This window comes from Gopherus evgoodei, chromosome 23, assembly GCF_007399415.2.
Source record: "Gopherus evgoodei ecotype Sinaloan lineage chromosome 23, rGopEvg1_v1.p, whole genome shotgun sequence".
NCBI classification, from domain to species: domain Eukaryota; kingdom Metazoa; phylum Chordata; order Testudines; family Testudinidae; genus Gopherus; species Gopherus evgoodei.
In genome coordinates this window covers 12,435,793-12,454,677 of record NC_044344.1, presented here as the reverse complement: position 1 = coordinate 12,454,677, position 18,885 = coordinate 12,435,793, and the positions used below count along the sequence as shown (strand labels likewise).

The window sequence follows — 18,885 nt, the reverse complement described above, 5'->3', positions numbered from 1 at the left end:
GCAGCAAGCAGGAGTAGGGGGCATGTGTGATGGGTTCCCCCCAGGGTGCCACCTGGAGCTGGGATACCTCTGAGCCCCCTGACCCACCAGCCTGGGCTCCCTCTCACACTGTGCTGCTGTGGTAGGTTGCAAAGCCCTCCCAGCCTGCACTTTCACCAGCATTCGCACAGCTAGGGACACACCCAGCTGCAGGTACATGCAGGCTCCGTAACCACCAGCCTTGGACCCCAGAGCAGAACCATCCTGCCCTGGTCAAATCAAGCCAGTATATGGGTTTAACACCCGGTCCACCTCTCCCTCAGTGTGAAGAGGACCATGCACACTTGCGGTAACCAAGCTGAGAATTTCCGCAGACATCTTAGTCAAACACACACTGGTTTGGATTAAAACATAAAATAAGTTTATTAACTACAAAAGAATAGATTTTAAGTGATTATAAGTGATAGCAAACAGATCAAAGCAGATTATCTAGTAAATGAACAAAACCACAAACTGATCTTAATATACTTCTCACCCTGAGTGATAGGTTGACAGATTCTTAAGGCAAAGGCTGCCTTGCCTTTACAGCTTGGGTTTCCCAGGTTTTCATACACAGGCTAGAAACTCTTTAGCCTGGGACCATCAATTCCCCCCTGTTCAGTCTTTATTCCTCAGGTGTTTCCAGAAGTGTTGTCATGGGGAGAGTGAGATCCCTTCATGATGTCATTTTCCTCCTTTTAGATCTTGTTACCACTTGTTTGAAAGCTCTCTTGCTGTGACCTGGGTCAAACAGTTCCCATTGTGCAATGCTATTTCTGAGAGGTTTCTGTTATACACAGTTCCGGGGTAATCCTTGTGCTTGTGTGCATTTCCTTAATAAGCCATTAACATTGTTTGGCCTTTTTACTGTTTTACTAAAAAAGGCTGGTTGTGGGTGTTTTCAACCTCACAACATGTTTCAGTGTAACACACATAGCCAAGCTTCATAACTTCACATACGACAATAGCACATACAATCCAATGAGATACTACTGTCTAGCATATCCAGATTTTTAGAATGATACCTCACAAGACATACTTTGTACAAAACATGTCCTCATTACATGATAGTGGTGAACATTGGAGTGCCAGGGTGTGTGTCATCCCCCCTTCGATTACTGCCAGAGGTTAGTCACCGACTAATGTGAAGTGTGCCTAATGCCTTCTTGGTTATACAGCTCCCACGTGTTACCAAACATTGTAGTGACATCCACATGTGTTTTTGCAAAGTTCTGTGTTTCTTTTCACAAGTTGCCTGAAAACATTCTGGTGTGTGGCATTGTTATCATAATGCAGATATCAATATCATGAGGCGGTGTGCCTCAGTTTCCCCTTCCACGCAGCAGTTCAGGTTTGTTATGGTTTCCCTGCTGTGACAAGCTCTAAGCCTGTTTACAGGTACTAGCTGAGAAGCAGTATTATAGGACTTCTGTGTTATCACTTCTAGCATGTTCAAAAGTTTTTCCCCAAAATCATGCGTTTTACACATTTTTAGAGGATTTACCGTAAGTACCAAATTCTTTGTCATAACCAATAAACCGTGTATTATGAGACTTAACAGTACCAGCAGCTTCATGTCAGAGAGGTGTTTCCAAGTATGTTTGCCATGCCACGCCTTCTGTTTAGACAGTCTGGTTTGTTCAATACCCATTGTGTTTTGCAGCTGCTTCCTAACCCACAGTATGTGTTCAGGTACCGGTCGGTCTTTCCCTTTTGTGTTTTTTCTAGTATCCTCTTTCTCAGATGGGTCATTAGCATTTTCACAGACATTCAGGTCTTTAGTAGGATTTCCATACTGTCTTAAAGAGACAGTTAGTTTTCCACAAGTACATCAGGAATAGCATTTTGCAAAAGTGAGATCTGGATTGGGGTACCCTCTGTTGCCCCTCTCTCTGTCTTGAAGAGGTTAGTTGTATATCTGCTCCCCTCCAGGAGATCAGTTACACAGTTCCCTCTTAAAACCTGACCCAAAGGTTGGGTTCCTGGGAGCACAAACGCTGATCCAGCAGTTCTGTCCTGGGCTCACCATCCCATGTAATCAGTGAGGAGACATTCCTGTACTTACCCAAATTCCTTTTCAACTTCTCCCTCTGGGCCACCCTCTAAGACACACACACCTGTGCTCTCTAGAGTGGATCCATCCCATGTTCAGCTGTGAAGGGCTCCCAGCTAGCAGCCAACAGTCCTTTCACTGGCGGGCACCACACCCTGCCCTCTCTCGGAGTTGGGTTTGCCTCCAGCTACAGAGTCTGTGGAACCCTCACCCACCTCAGTGATCTCTAGGATTCCATCCCCCCTTCCTATGCACCCTAGAGTGAGCTCTGCCCCCTGTTCAGCTGCAACCTGTTGGCAGCCAGCAACCTGGACCGTTTTCTCACTAACAGGCAACACGCTCCCCTGCCCCTCAGAGGAGATGCTGCCTTTAACCATGAGGCAGCAGGAGCTGGTCTCAGCCACGCCTGCCCCTGATAGCAGACCGTTTGCCACTGCTGCAGAGGAATTAGAGACACTCTCCCATTCCTCCAGCAGTTCCTGGGACTTCGCCCTTTCCTTCTGGGGTTTCAGCACCATATTCCTCCTTGCTGCTGGCAGATCCCTTGACAGCCCAAGCTACACTGAAAAAGTCATTCCCCTGTAATAATTGTGACGGGTTATGTACTGCTGCCACCGTCAATTCAGCTTCCAAATCCTTAGTTTCTATGTGCGCTTTAGCCAAAGGCGCAAGGATTTTGTGACCTCCTAACAAAAGCTCTGCCGTCTGTCCTGGCAGTATGTTTTTCTCCCGAACAGTGTTTCTGCTGACCACAGAAATGTCTGCCTCTGTATCCCTCCACCCAAGGAGTTCCTTGCCATTCATTTTGATAGCCTTTATGTGCTTCCTGCCCCGCTATGCAGAGGCTGCTTTTACAAACCCTGTCTGATAAGCGGCCATTGCCTGAGGTGCCTCTGTGCTCTGGGTAGCACCATTCCCATGAGTTGCTTGTTTGTTCCCAGCCAGCACTGGGCATTTATTCCTCAGGTGCTCAGTGAAATTACAGTGAGAGCACCTTGTGGGCTCTTCTGTTTTTACAGGAGATTTGGGACAAGGACTAGAGGAATGGACTTGGGGAGGTGAGCGTCCAGCCTCCCATCCACCCTTTTTCCCAGGGTAAAACGGGGAGCCTTCTTCCCACCAAACAAACCCCTCCGCCTGTGATTTATTTCTGATAGATGCTTAGCTTTGTTCAAATTCATCAGCAAGAGTAGCAGCTTCCTCAACAGTTTTCACCTTTTTATCCCATAAACACTGTTTTACATCATCACTGTGAATACTCAGGAAATGTTCCTGAGCAACAAGATCACACAGTTCTTCAAAGCTTGTAACACCTTTTCCTTTTACCCACTTATCCCTGTTCGGGGGGGGCCCAAGACACTCAGTCACGAGGTGCTAAAGAGGCTGGTTCTGGCCTGGCGGAGCAGAAACCCCCTGGCCAGGACTGGGAGGAGGAGGATGGAGTCACTTAGCAGCAGCAGGGTTGCCTCCTCCACAGCCTGGGACTGATCTTCCTCCTCGCGGCCCTGGCTGGGGCTCTCTGCTCTGTCCTGCAAGCACTGCAGACTTCTCCTCACCTTGTGCCTGCAGGGATCCAGGGTCTTCGGCCCTAAATAGATTGAGCTCCATGAGTTTAACTCTATGAGGCAGGTTTCCGATCCTGTAATCATTCTCGTGGCTGTTTTCTGAACCCTCTCCAATTTATCAACATCCTTCTTGAATTGAGGGCACCAGAACTGGGGACCATATTCCAGTGCCAAATAGAGAGGTAAAATAACTGTTCTTCTCCTACTTGACATTCCACTGTTTATGCATCCCAGGATTGCATAAACTCTGTTGGCCACAGTGAGTATGTGGGTATCTACTCAGGGATAAAAAAACCCGTGGCTGGCCTGGGTCAGCTCAGTTTCTGGGGCTGAAAAATTGCTGTGTACATGTTCAAGATCCGGGACCCTGAAGGATGGAGGGTCCCAGAGCTCTGGCTCCAGCCCAAGCTCAAGTGTTGACACAGCCATTTTTAGCCTCACAGCCTGAACTCTGCGAGCCTGACTCAGTTCTCCTGGGCCAGCTGCAGTCATGCTGTGGGTCTTTTAGCCCTGTGTAGATTGAAGTGGGGCTCATGTTCACCTGATTATCCACCACAACCCCCAAATCTTTTTCCTACTCACTGCGTGCACCCAGTCATGTGAACTTGGGAGCTGTGTTTCTGAGAATGCATCAGTGTGGGCCAGAAGTGTGTTACCTGCACCTACCGTTACTAGTGTTCAGCCCTGTTCACTTTATTCAGGAGTCCAGCATGCTGCGTCCTGCGGGGAGAGAGGGTGTCTTCATCACAGTGTTGTGTCTGACACGGTAAAAAGAACTATGGTAGGGTGAGGAGATGCCCTGGCTGTGCCAGACTGGCTCCTCTCTGCTACTCAGATCGTTTTCATCAGAATTAAAGCTTGTGTGTTGACTTAAAAAAATAATAATTAGGTTTTGGCCTTCCTGGTTGTGGAAAATGCTACTTCAGAACATAATCCAATGAAGTGGTGTCTTGTTGGCCTTGTCTCCAGCCACATTAGCTGGGGGGGAGGGGGCGGGAGTTCTGTATATGAAGTTCTGGCAGCTTCTGACCTTTTTACATTGACCCAGTGGTAAAAATGCTGAAAGGGGCTGGAACTTTTCGAACTAGGTTTCACAACAGTCATCACAGCCACAGCATCATCAGATAGAAACTAAAGCTCTGTGAGGTGTAAGTGCCCTAATTCAGCTCAGTGAGTGTTAAGTGCTCGAGCAAGGGGGTTGGACTAGATACCTCCTGAGGTCCCTTCCAACCCTGATATTCTGTGAGTCTATGAACTCTGAACCCTTCCTAGAAAAATTCCGATACGCAGGCTTTATGGATGGGGCTTAACAAACCATCTGTTTTGGCCTCTTGATTCTGATTGGCAGGAAGGGTTCTGATTTCCTTATCCTTATCCTTAGATATTGTCTTGTTAAAGATTTGTGCTGGTGACTACCGCTATTTTAAATCTGACGTCTCTCATTTTTCAGTCTGTTAGAGAGGTGTTGTAGGGCTTTATGCAGCATTTCTCACCGTTCCCCCCTTTGTTTTCCTTGCAGTTAACCTAATCTCCCCAAGAGTGATGCCTGTGCTTTCCTTTTTTCTTTCTTTTCGTGACATTTATTCCTTCTTATATGGCCAGGGTCGCAAGCTTTTAATCATTGGAACCACTAGCCGTAAAGATGTCCTGCAGGAAATGGAGATGCTAGATGCTTTCAGCACCACCATTCACGTACCCAGTATTGCGACAGGAGAGCAGCTGATGGAGGCCTTGGAGGTAAGGAGACCCCTAAATGTCAGCACGGCTGAGACCATCCAAGTTACTCTGTTAGTGAGAGTAATATCCATGCAATAGAGCACTTCATTAATGGAATCAAAAGCTCCATTTTGAAACACTGACCTGCTTTGCTCTGTTGGCCCAAGACCAGTAACCAGGTGTCAGTAAATGTAATGTTCCTTATAACAGGGAAAGCAGGAGAGAGGGGGAGGCAAATACAGAGGAAGTGACTTCATTTTTCTGCTGGCTGGAAATGGTTCAGAAGGCATAGAAGAGAGAGAGCAGCGTTGTCCTCAAAACACTTGAAATTTGAATCCATGGGGCCCAGTCCTGCGAGGCATTGACTTGCCATTGAGTTGGCTAATGGGGGCTGAGGAAGCTGAGCACGTCCAGAGATGTTTGGCCTCCACAGGATCAAGCCCATGGCTGGCTTCTGCTCCTCACAACTGTGCAGTTTGCAGCAGATGATGTAAATGCTTATCAGCCTGTTAATACAACCTTGCAAAATGGTGCTCCACAAGGCAAATAAAATAGTGTTAGTATTTTCATTATAATCATCATGTCTGATAATTTTTACCACAGTTTTGCAAGGTTGCTGTAGCACACATTACTATGTTCCTTATAGACTCTCTCATACGGGGAAGACTAACCTAGGATATAAGATTCAGGAAGTAAATCAATGAAAGGTTGACTCTGTATGATACTGTTGATAACAGCTATGCCATACAAGTATCCTGGTATGACTGTTCCTATAGCATCTCCAGGCAGTTACTCAGTTACTCTTAACTGTTTCCAAGACTAAGCTAAGGACTGTTTTCTAATTCTGCACTCACCAATGTGGCCGGCATAGTTGCCCTTCTAATACTGCTGGCTGTCTTCTGGGTTTCTTTCCAGCTTCTTGGTAACTTCAAAGATAACGAGCGTAGCACCATTGCACAGCACGTCAAAGGGAAGAAAGTGTGGATCGGAATCAAGAAGCTGCTGATGTTGATCGAGATGTCATTACAAGTAAGAGGCTTTTTGCTTCAGGGGTGTATAAGAGAGACTAGAACATTCTTGAACGCACCTTTTGGCCCACAGACCCTTGTCTCTGTGAAATTGGGAGCCCTGTATTGTGTCGGGTATGGTTTGAACATGGTACATTTCCAAAAAGGCAACAGTGTTACTTGCAGATTTCCTTACAGCAGTTTTCCGTTCCAGTCAGTAGAGAGAGTGCCATGTCTCAGTCCACTGAGAGATCTATACAAAATGGAGTGCCCATGAGCTGTATAAAGTTACTCTGCAGAGAAGTATCTGCAGCCCAGAGGATCTGGGTTGACTTACCTTTAATGAATTGCCTTCTCAAGCACAAGTGATAAGTTAAGATTGCAGATAGTGATAATTAAGGATTTTGTTATGAAAAAGTTTCCTGTGCAGGTGCAGCAGCTCTTTCCCTGAAAGAAGATAAATCTGTCAAACTGTTCAGCTGCTTTCTTCATTTTCCACTTTCAGCACTTTAAAGAAAAGAATTGCCTAGGGTAGAAATATGTAGCTCTTAGCCCCTCACTGTTGCATCTCCTGTGCCCGCAAGCTAGCGATCAGGCACATGTTCCATTGTATCTGTGAGCTAAAAAAATGTGTATAGCATTTGGGCCTAATCCTCAGTGGCTGATGTTTCAGAGCCCTTCTACATTTGAACCCTTCCCTCCCATTCCCCCTTTTTTCATCAAATGGATTTGGTGCAGCCAAATGTACTGTCTTTAGATCTTCCTATGAGATGCTGAGCATAAATGAAACAGCGCATAGTTTAGCAGCGTACAAGTCATGTATCCCCTCTGTTCACTATTCACAATTCTGTTAAAACTTGCACAGCGCTGAGGAGCTGCTCTAACTAGATGTCACCTGAGGGAATAAAGTCATTTATCTAGATTACTTTTTCCCCTCTTTCCCTTGACTTTTAATTCCATACCTACAGGCAAATCAGTGCTCACACGCATTAACTGTGTTTAATGGGCTCAGACCTGCCAGGGTACAGTTACAGCCAATTTTACTTAAAATCTTGACAAGAGATGCCTCTCTAACCTTCTTCTGAGACAGGGAAATGACTTCAGTTAGATTGTGACCTTGAACATGGGTGCTTTTAAAACTCCAGGATTAAAAATGTGCAGAGTAAGGGCAGTTCTGAAATGGGGGAGTGGGAATCAAATTGCATCAGATTTTCCCCACAGCTGCATACCTACGTGGTGAGCGGTGTTGCTAGGGGGTAGGGTGTTTTCCCCCTTGGAAACAGGCTGCTGTCCTGAAATGTTTCAGAAGAATGTTGTCACTTACAAGCCAAGTGCACGGTCAAGCATTTAAAGTGATTTTGTTTAACAAGGTGGTCATTTCGTAGACGATTTGAATCCCTGACAGACCAGCCTGAGGGAAAGTAGGCAGCATTTTAACTTAGGTTCAAGTCATTTTGAATACATTAAATAGAGAGGTGGCTAATGAGAGCAAATTGCAGCTTATACAGATGTTGGGTATGCAATTGGTTGGTAGCAATGTGATCCACGGCCATTAATTAATTAAAGTAATTTGAATTCTGCGTAGCTCCTTTATATTCAATCTCCCACACACATGAAATCTTTGTATTGCAAAAAGTCCTCGCTTTTCACACAAATCTCAGCTGTACTTTGTTGCCATAGATACAGGAAAAAATTCACATGTTCGCAGCTGATAAGAGAGAGTTCATATTCAGAGATCTTGAGGGACCATTGTGCTGCTCTGGCCTAGCTTCCTACATGGCCAAAGTCATGGAATTTCACCAAGTGAAGTGACGCTTCAAGTCCAGACCTTCTGGTTGAGCTTGAATGTGTCTGATAGACAGACATCTAATCCTGCCTTAAAGACTCCAAGTGATAGTGAATCCACCACATGCCGAGGTATTTTATTCCCATTTTTTCATGTCCTCTGTGTATATACATCTTCCTACTGTATTTTCCACAGCATGCATCCGATGAAGTGGAGGTTAGCCCACGAAAGCTTATGTTCAAATACATTTGTTAGTCTCTAAGGTGCCACAAGTACTCCTGTTCTTTTTGCTGATACAGGCTACCACAGCTACCACTCTGAAACTTCACTGTTAAAAATGTGCACCTTATTTCTAGTCTGAATTTGTCCCGCTTCAGTTTCCAGTCACTGGATCTAGGTGTGCCTGTGTCTGCTGGAGCCCTAGAACTGGAAATCCTCTCCCCATTCAGGTACCTCTTCACCTTCTCTTGGGTAAACCCGGTAGATTGAACTGCTTCAGTCTCTTCCTGTAAGCCAAGTTTTCCAAACCTTGAGCCATTCTTGTCATGCTTTTCTGACCCCTTTCCAATATGTCCACATTCTTTTTGAAGTGTGGACATCAGAACTGGGCACAGTATAGAGCTGGTGTCCCACCAGTGTGATGTATACAGTGTTGGTATCACTCCCCCCCCCTTGCTTCATATTCCACTGCTCAGACATCCAAGGTTTGTTTGCTTTCTCAGCCACTGTGCTGTACCATGAGCTCATGTTCAGGTGTTTGTCCTTTGAGCCTGAAGATCTTCTCTGAGTTGCTACTTTCACAAACACTCCTTTGTCCTATACATGTAACCTACATTCTTGCTTCTAGATATGACCTTACAGTTGGATTGGATCAAAATATGTTTTGTTCAATTGAGCCCTGCTTACTAAACGATCCACATTGCTCTGTATAAGTGACCTGCCTGTCTGATTTTTTATCACTTCACCAATTTGAGTCATATCCAAACTTTGTCAGTAATTATATATTTTTTCCAGATCATTGATAGAGATTAAATGGTATTGGGCCACGAATACAATGCTGTGGGACCCCATTAGAAATACTCTCATTCACTGTTTCCCATTTAAAATGAGTTTTTAATCAATTTAATATATACTGCATTGGTCTTGCATAATTGCTATTTTTTAATCAAAATGTTGTGCAGGACTAAGTCAGATACCGTACAGATGTCTGATATCAGTTATCTTTGTCTACAAAACTTGTAATCTCATTAATTATGCTTCTGTTGTTTAATTTTTTAACCACGCAGGATCAGTGTCAAGCTAACCAACCCATAGTTATCCAGGTCATCCCATTTATCCTTTAAATAATGACACAACAGTGGTTGGTTTTCTTTTTCTAGTCCTCTGGAATAGCCTCAACATTCCAAGATTTGTTAAAAATCAACATTGTTGGCTCTGAGCAACTCAGCTAATTCTTTTTAAATTCTTGGGTGCAACCATTCCCACAGATTGAAAAATAGTCAAGTATGGTAGTTGCTGTTTAATATTCTGCCCAGTTACTGTTCTCATAGAAAATATTTTCACTGTGAGATATGAATGTATCATCCAGCTCCTTTCCAAACATGGAACAGTATTAGTGAATGAACATGTCTGCCGTTTCTTCATTATTATTGACAAGTTTACCATCCTTGTCTAGTATGAGACTTATACCATTGCTAGGATTTATTTTGTTCCTGATATATTTTATAAAACCGTCTTACTGTCCCTAGTCCTACTGGTCAGGCTTATTCACTCATACTTTTAGCTTCCCTTATCAGTAGTCTTCATTTCTACAGCACCACTAATTTATAGTCATTGCCATCAACTTCCCTCTCTTTCCATTTGTTACATTTTGTTTTTTCATAAATCTGAAATCAATAGACAATTTTCTTCAACTATAAGAACATAAAACATACAGTAAAGGAACTGTTAGCTGTAGTTTCCCTTCTGGCACTCGTATGCTCGTCAGATTAAATATTATCCTATATCTATCCAAGTGTCGGTCAAGAGACCAGTGAGCATATTGCAGCTAGCCCTCCTTTTGTGTTTATTTTGCTAAGTGTGGGTCTGAGTGCTCCCTTCAAAGAGAATATTTGGTTCCCTAGTTCCAAAATTACAGCGTTTGTTAACTTTGGCCTGTCCATGTGGAGTATTTCCAGTACTAGCCCACCATACTTCACCAACCTCCCTGAAGACTAAAGAATAAACAACTGAATATGGAGCTTATATTCAAACTGTGTGAGATGCAATAAAATGTAAATAAAACATTAGGCAGCTGCAATCTCTGATTTCCAAGTGGTTATAACTCAAACTCCTCCTACTTGGGTGGGATGTAAGAAACAAAGCCTCTCCCCTGTCTTCATAACAAATCAGAAGTCTAGCCTTCATTTCTCAGTCCCAAGCTGTGTTCAGTCTTAATGGTTGAGATTTAGTGTCTTAGGGCTGGTCTACACTACGGGGGAAAATCGATCTTAGATACGCAACTTCAGCTATGTGAATAATGTAGCTGAAGTCGAAGTATCTAAGATCGAATTACTCACTGTCCTCACGGTGCGGGATCGATGTCCGCGGCTCCCCCTGTTGATTCCGCAACTCCGTTCGGGTTGGTGGAGTTCCGGAATCGATATAAGTGCGTTCGGAGATCGATATATCGCATCTAAATGAGACGCGATATATCGATCCCCGAGCAATCGATTGCTACCCGCCGATACGGCAGGTAGTGAAGACATACCCTCAGTTTTATTCATTTCCCTGGGGGACTTCTTTCATAGAACCACAGGGTTAGAAGGGACCGCAAAGGTCATCTAGTCTAACCCTCTGCCAAGATTCAGGACTTGTTGCATCTAAAACATCCAAGACAGATGGCTTCACCCTCCTTTTGAAAACCTCAAGTGAAGGAAATTCCATGACTTCTCTAGGCAAATTGTTCCATTGTCCTCCTGTTCTTACAGGGAGGAAGTTTTTCCCGAGATTTAATCTAAATCTGCTCTGCTGGAGTTTGAACCCACTGCCTCTTGTCCTGCCTCTGTGGCAAGAGCCAACAACTTTTCTCCATCTTTTTGGGGCAGCCTTTCAAGAATTTGAAGACCGCTATCATGACCCTCCTAAATCTCCTCTTTTCCAAAGCAAACATACCCCATTCCTTCAAGCCTTTGCTCATATGGCAGCAAAGAGTCCTATGGCACCTTATAGACTAACAGATGTATTGGAGCATGAGCTTTCGTGGGTGAATACCCACTTCGTCGGATGCATGTGGCTGCATTCCACCCCTCTGGTCATCTTTGTCACTCACCTCTGGGTCCTTTCTGCTTTCTCTATATCCTTTCTATACGTTTGTGACCAAAATAGGATACAATGCTCAGATGAGGCCTAACCAGCGCTGAGTAGATCGGTACTATCGCTTCCTGTGACTTGCATGCTCTGCCTCTCTCAATGCAACCCAGCATTGTATTTGCCCTTTTTGCAACAGTTTTGCATTGTTGACTCATGTCAAAGCTGTGATCCACCACAACTCCCAGATAGTCCTCAGTTGTGCTGCTGCCAAGCCAGTTATCCCCCAGTCTGTATTTGTGCGTTTGGTTTTTCTTCCCTAAGTGTAGCACCTTACATTTATCTTTGTTGAATTTCATTTTGTCGTCTGTAGCCCAGTTCTCCAATTTATCAAGATCCCTCTGAATTTAACTCTCTCCTCCAAAGTGTCTGTAGCCTCATCTGCAGCTTTGATTGATGTGGTCTCTAGTCCAACATCCGGGTCATTAATAAAGATGCTAAACAACACCGGACCCAGAACAGAATCCTGTGGAACCCCACTTGAGACCTCCCTCCAACCTGACATCATTCCATTAATAGTTACTCTTTGTATGCAGTTGTTTAACCAATTATGTGTCCACTTCGTGGCAGTTCTACTAAGCCCACATTCCCGCAGCTTATTTATGAGAATGTCATGTGGGACTGTGTCAATAGCCTGCTGAAATCCAGGTATATTATATCCACCGCATTCCTTCTTTCCACCAAATCAGTTATCCGGTCAAAGAAGGAAATCAAGGGGTGGTCCACGCCTGCTGCTAGTGACCACCCCTTCATCTTTGTTTTGTATCTAGATGGATCCTGAGTATCGTGTGAGAAAGTTCCTGGCACTCCTAAGAGAAGAAGGAGTGTAAGTACTAGTAATATTTTAAAGGCTGATCCAGGACCCAGTTCTGCTCTCAGATGCAGGGGTGCCACTCCCCCTGACGTCAGAGGAATTGCAAGAGAGTATCTGACAGCAGTGTTGGGTTCTGGGGTTGCAATACCTCTTTTAAATTCCATTTTGAACCTTCCCTTCCTACTCCAGTATCATTCTGTTCCTCAGTGACTCTCTAAAGCTATTAGGGACCCAGAGCATGTTTGAATTCTCTGCCTTCCCTGAATATCCAGGGGAGGCATTAAACTTGTGCCTTATCTGCTATCTCTGACTAGGCTAAATCAGGAGTAGCTCCACTGTAGCTAGTGGAGTTAAACCCTGTGACATCAAAATCGGGCCATTTGCCTGTTGGCACTATTTATTTTTCTCTCTGTGTCCTGCTTTGTCAGCCTTCCCTGTCCCTGTGCAAAGGGCCCAATCCCACTCTTGTTGAACTGGACATACAGCCAGGCCCTCACTGGCAACATCGTTTCACAGAAGGCTGCTCTCCAGGGCATGCACTGAAATCTCTGGGGCAATGTTCCCTCTGATTTTTTATGTCCATGTGCAGAATGAATTTTGTTAGATGCACCAATATGAAGGGTGATGAGGGTGGGGGTAGGGCCAAGGGGTTAAGAGTGTGGGAGGGGACTCAGGGCTGGGTCAGAGGGTTGGGGTGAGGGCTCTGGCTGAGGGTGTGAGCTCTGGGGTGGGGCTGGGGATGAGGGGTTTGGGGTGAAGGCTGCTCCAGGGCTGTGGTGAGATGACTTCCCCCAACCCTCTCTCACTGCAGCAGCTCGGGGCTGGGTGAGAGACGTCTTTCCCCGGCTACAGCAGCTCCAGCTGGGCTGGGCTGGGCTGGGCTGTGCCAGGGTGGGGGCTCCCCTCCCTGGCAGCTCTGGCTGGGCTTGGCCAGGCTGGGGCAGGGGCTCCTCTCCCCGGCATCTCTGGCAGGGCTGGGCTGGGCCAAGAAAGGGACTTCTCTCCCCACCTGTGCAGCCGTTGAGAGTCTGCTGCGCAGCCGACCGGGAACTTAGGTTGGGAGGTAGCAGTTTGCAGATATGTCTGCTGTGTCCATGCTGTGTCTGGGTGTCGGTGTCTGCAGAGAGACATGCTTTGTGGCTGTTGTGGTCTGTTTTTCAGTAGTGTGCTCGACTGAGTGGAGATGGACTATGTGCAGAGCTCAATGGCTGGAGAAGTGACCAAGCTGGAGAATACACTGGGATCTGTGTTCTTCTGTTCAACACACTGGACAAAGTGAAATGTTCATCATCCTTCAACATTCCACTTGGAATTTGCATGTTTAGCAAAATAAAATATCCGTTCTTTGCTCTTAAATATGCTGGTGTCTTGTGGAATGGTCAGTCTCCTTTAGAATACCTTGCTTCTGTTTCTGTGCACGCTAAAGTACATTCTCACTGGTTTATCATGGAGGACGTATCCAACGAATTTTGAAGCTAACACTTAATGTCCAGCATTAAATTAATACCACAATATGGCACCTTTTCTGTAGAAAAGTTCGACTTCTAACCTACAATGGTGTAGTCTGCAGGTGTATTGCAGTGTGTTTGTGATATCTTTGTGATGGTGATTGCTTTCCTGTCCAGGTATCTGTCGTTATATGATCCAGTAGGATTGGCTCAGTCTGGCCTGATATGATGTCCTGTAATGTTGTTTCAGCCAGACTGATAGCCAGCACTAGCTTTTCTGTGATGATTGGAAACACGAGGCAAGGCAGTCGCTGTCTTTGACAGCAAAGCTCAGTAATAATGAGGCTACCGCCCACTTCGAGATTCACTCAGTTTGGGACCCAGTGGGGCTAACAGCAGTGGTCACTGCAGCGGGCAGTGAGTGGCATTAGGCAGAGGTGGGTTCCTTCCCTAGCCAGATACACACACAACAATCATTTTTGTAAAGCTTTGACAATTTTTTTTAATTTTCTTACTCAAGCATCTTTGGATTCATAATGTCAATTGAGAACCTAAATTTTATTAAAAGCCAGTGTGGGGGGTATTGAAGCCAGAACTGGCATTAACCAGTCTAACTACTTCTGCTTTCCTGATGAGCTACTAAGGATTGGACAAAGTGATCTTTCCTCTCATCCTTTGAAAGGGTAGGTATCCGCATTCTTTTCCTGAGTTCTCCAGGTTCTGCAGGCCCCCTTGTGTTGCCTGGGCAGGCTCAGTTTGCATTCTTGCACTGTGGTAAAGCAATGTACCAACCTTTGGCTGCAAAGTACCTGCACGCTACCCATTTACTGATCACTGAGTGAGAATTCTCTTCCCCAGTCAATGAGCTCAGCCCGTATTTTAACAAAGCGCACGGAGCATGCTGCTATATTTTCCCCACCCGTGACAGGGTGAGGCAGGCAAACAGCCATTTGCAGGCTTACTGCCAAAGGCTAGCAACTCAGACACCCCTAGGGGTTTGGGAGCAACCTCCTTCTCTGCGAATGTCCTTTGGTCTCGTGGTTGAAGGCAAACCATTCCCTAGACCTTGCTGTGTACTTGAACTTGGTCATGTGTTTTAGCCATTTAACTTACCTCCTTGAATTTTTCTTCTTTTGGTCAGTGCTGCTGTACTGTGATTTTGTGAGTCCCGGTGGCCAGTATGCACCCTCCCATATTTGTGTATGATTTTGCAACTTTCATTTGTCCCCTTCTCCCCCCCCCACCCAAATCCTAGCGAACGCAGCACACAATGTATTAATTTATGTCTCAGATTAAATTATGTAAACATTTTATTGTGTTTTTTTGTCCAGAGAGATATTGAAAAACATAAATATTATATGGTTTAAATGTAGCTCGTGGATGCAATAAAAGGCACCTACTTGGAATGACTTGGGAGGCTGACTTGTCCTTGGGAGAGGGATGTGTTGGTGGCGGGAGCTGGTACATATTGAGAACTGGGTATATTGAATGCATCCAGGCACAGGCCACAGACTGCTGTTTCTGGGGTCTTACTTTAAAATACAGCTGTGGAGATCTTCAGAAGCAAAGCTCAGGTTCTTGGAGTTGTTCCCATACCGGTTACAGGGAGTGATCAAATGGATTTTGCATGCAAAGAGAAAAACAGATCAAGGGCCAATATTTTCAAAAGGGAATAATCTTTTGATGCTCAGTATTTTGGTGCCCAACTTGAGACAGTATGAAGGGTCCTGATCTTCAGAAAGCCTGGGCACGACCCCTCTGAGCATCAGGTCCCTTTAAGGCATCTCAGGTCAACACTTTGGAAAATCTTGGCCGAAATCATTAACTCTTTGACCATGGGCTAACAAGGAAATGTTACTGGATTCAATTTGATCTTTAAAACCACACTGGGGAGTGTTTAACTAAAGCCCTGGCTTTCACCGTGTCACCTCCCAAATCCCACTCTCTGCATAGCCTATGCAACCTGGCACTTCCATCATGTGTTGCCCTAAGTGGTTAGTATCATTGTGTTACAGAGCTGGCCTGGGTGTCAGGCCCTTGAGGATAGAGGCGTGTTTTCACAGGAATTGCTCTTTTGATATATTCTCCTTTTATGTAAAATAAGTAATGTCCATGACTTTTGTTATACACATTCCGGCTGCTAACTTAATTTCCTTGTCATCCTCCTAGCGCTTTCACTTCAATTGAAGGTCCCACATGAACCACCCAAGGCTGCATTTCAACCGTAGAACATTCAATACTGAACTGTTAAGCAAATGGGTTTTATTCTAGCATCCCATGATGCTGCACTACATCTCACGCCACAACACAATCAGGTTCAGAAGCCAAAGGACTGGGCTAGCCATCTGATGCTATAAGGGCGTGAGAGAAAAGGAATTTATTTGGTTTGCGGCACATGTATCAACCAGTAATAGAATTCTGCTTGATCTAGTGTTCAGAAATTGGTATGTGTATTCTGAAGGCATTTGCTAAGTTTCTTGTTCTCTGACCATCTCTGCTGGACTAATGGTAAAAGTTTGACTAGGCAGACAGTGTGGTTCTCCCTACAGTATTTCAGCTTTGAAAAACCCTACTAGGCACCCATTTTGTTACCCTCTCCAATCTAATCTCTCTCTGGTTGTATTCTCTGCCAGATCTTTGCTTGTTGATTTGAATGTTTAGAACGATAATGATTAGCAAACGGGGGCTGTGGAGTGGGCGGATATCAGCAGATAGGAAGGGTCCACACTCATGTGCGTGCTAGATACTGGAACTCATTTCCCATGTCTCAGACACAGAAACGGGGGCAGATTCTGGTCTTTGGTTTCCGTGGTCTAGTGTTTAAAAGGCCAGTGATTGCGTGTACATCTTTTCCAACATATAAATAGAAACTGGTGGTAAAACCTTGGCGTAAGCTAGCAGGAAATTCCTTTAGCTAACGGAGTGTTGCTCTGAAGCCCAGACACACTGGGTGTGTGTATACACATCAGTGTAAGCCTAGGGCTAGTGGGATGCAAGTCAGCTGACCCATGTCAGGGAATCCTGGCCTTGAGCATCTACATTGTATTTTAAACCTAGGTTAAGGATTTTCTGACCAATGCTCGAACCTAGGGCTGTGGCATCCACACCAGATGCAGAGACTCAAGACACAGTAACCCTATCCTGGAGTGCCTAGCACCCCCCAATGTCGACCCACTAGCCCTACTTACATGTTGCAGTGTGGAAAAACAACTGCCCACCCTGTTTCCTAACTGTAATGGCAGTGCCGATAAGGAGCACGTGAGTGCCCCAAAGTCGGTCCTGGGGCCAGTTTTGTTCAATATCTTCATTAATGATCTGAAAGATGGTGTGGATTGCACCCTCAGCAAGTTTGCAGATGACACTAAACCGGGAGAAGTGGTAGATACGCTGGAGGGTAGGGATAGGAAACAGAGGGGCCTAGACAAATTAGAGGATTGAGTCAAAAGAAACCTGATGAGGTTCAACAAGGACAAGTGCAGAGCCCTGCACTTGGGATGGCAGAATCCCATGCACTGCTACAGACTAGGGACTGAGTGGCTAGGCAGCAGTTCTGCAGAAAGGGACCTAGGGATTACAGTGGACGAGAAGCTGGATATGAGTCAAGTGCGCCCTTGTTGCCAAGAAGACTAACAGCATGTTGGGCTGTATAAGGAGCATTACCAGCAGATCAAGGGATGTGATCATTCCCCTCTATTCAACATTGATGAGGCCTCGTCTGGAGTACTGTGACCAGTTTTGGGCCCCACACTACAAGAAGGATGTGGAAAAATTGGAAAGAGTCCGGCGGAGGGCAGCAAAAATGGCTGGAGCACATGACTTATGAGGACAGGCTGAGGGAAGTGAGATTGTTTAGTCTGCAGAAGAGAAGAATGAGCGGGGATTTGATAGCTGCTTTCAACTACCTGAAAGGGGGTTCCAAAGAGGATGGATCTAGACTGTTCTCAGTGGTAGCAGATGGTAGAACAAGGAATAATGGTCTCAAGTTGCAGTGGGAGAGGTCTAGGTTGGATATTAGGAAAAACTGTTTCACTAGGAGGGTGAAGCACTGGAATGGGTTACCTAGGGAGGTGGTGGAATCTCCTTCCTTAGAGGTTTTTAAGGCCCGGCTTGACAAAGCCCTGGCTGGGATGATTTAGTTGGGAATTGGTCCTGCTTTGAGCAGGGGGTTGGACTAGATACCTCCTGAGGTCCCTTCCAACCCTGATATTCTATGATTCTAGTGCACAAACTGCAGAATTACAGAATTGCTGCACCCAGAGAGGCTGTTAGGAAGTTTGGAGACTGGCTCCCACTCACTGCTCTCCCAGTGCACGCTGCCTGGGCTCCTCTGCACATACAGCCCCATGGAGGGGAGGTTGGGCCCAGGAGCAAGGGACAGTGTGGGGCAGGACCAAGTGGCTGTCCTGCAGAGAGGGGGAGCAGCAGAGTTCGTGGCTCAGCACTGTGAGGAGGAGGAGGGCCCCCAACATCTTGGCAGCCAGGAGCTGCCTCCCACCTATCAACTTTGCTCCCTGCTCTGGGCAAGCTTTGTGTAGCAGTGAAGGGGAGCTGGAGCAGGAAACACTGCCGCAGGAGGCTGCAGGGAGGGTTTGGAGCTGGCTCCCTCTTTCCGCCCTGACAGTGCATGACAGGGCACCCCTGCATATGTAGCTCCAGGGGGCAGAAAGCAGAGTGGAGTCCAGCAGCTGCCCTGCTGGGATGGGGGAGCTCAGGATGGGGGAGCTCAGCCCGGAGCTCTGCTGCTGCTCCTCCCAGCAGGGCAGCTGCTTAGTCCCTGCTCTACTCTGCTCTCTGGCCCCCAAGGCTGTCCCTGGGGCTGTGCTTGCAGGGGCGCCTGGCCAGCACGCACCATGCAGCAGCTCTCTCTGAGCCAAAGCAGCTTTTGCAGTCTCGATTGCAAACCCTGCAGGCATCCTGGTAGTGTGTGTGCAGACTGGCTTTCAGCAGACAAAGGGTTAATGCTGATCCGAGCTGCTGCGCCAAGGTTGCTGTTTGCAATAGGCTGCACCACAGACTGTTGGCATAGAGAGGACTAAGGAAGTTGCCCCAAGGAAGTCGGGGATACACCTGGAGGACTTCGAGGACCCAAGTCAAGCTGGGGCCATGTGCACACAGGAAAGCAACAGGGCT

The 18,885-nt window shown here is 46.1% G+C and overlaps 1 protein-coding gene across 2 annotated transcripts in view; it reads left to right on the top strand.

Moving 5' to 3' along the window:
* NSF (N-ethylmaleimide sensitive factor, vesicle fusing ATPase) overlaps positions 1–15,165 on the top strand; it is a 159,576-nt gene extending 144,411 nt beyond the window's left edge. Inside the window, exons 18-21 of one of the 2 annotated variants that reach the window (XM_030541276.1) lie at positions 5,239–5,373; positions 6,268–6,381; positions 12,264–12,319; positions 13,472–15,165. In XM_030541276.1, the coding sequence (XP_030397136.1) occupies positions 5,239–5,373; positions 6,268–6,381; positions 12,264–12,319; positions 13,472–13,484 (318 nt within the window). In that variant the 3' untranslated portion in view covers positions 13,485–15,165. Of the gene's footprint in view, positions 1–5,238; positions 5,374–6,267; positions 6,382–12,263; positions 12,320–13,468 lie in introns of both variants that reach the window. The other variant, XM_030541275.1, reaches the window with a different exon arrangement.
* The last annotated feature ends 3,720 nt before the right edge of the window (positions 15,166–18,885 follow it).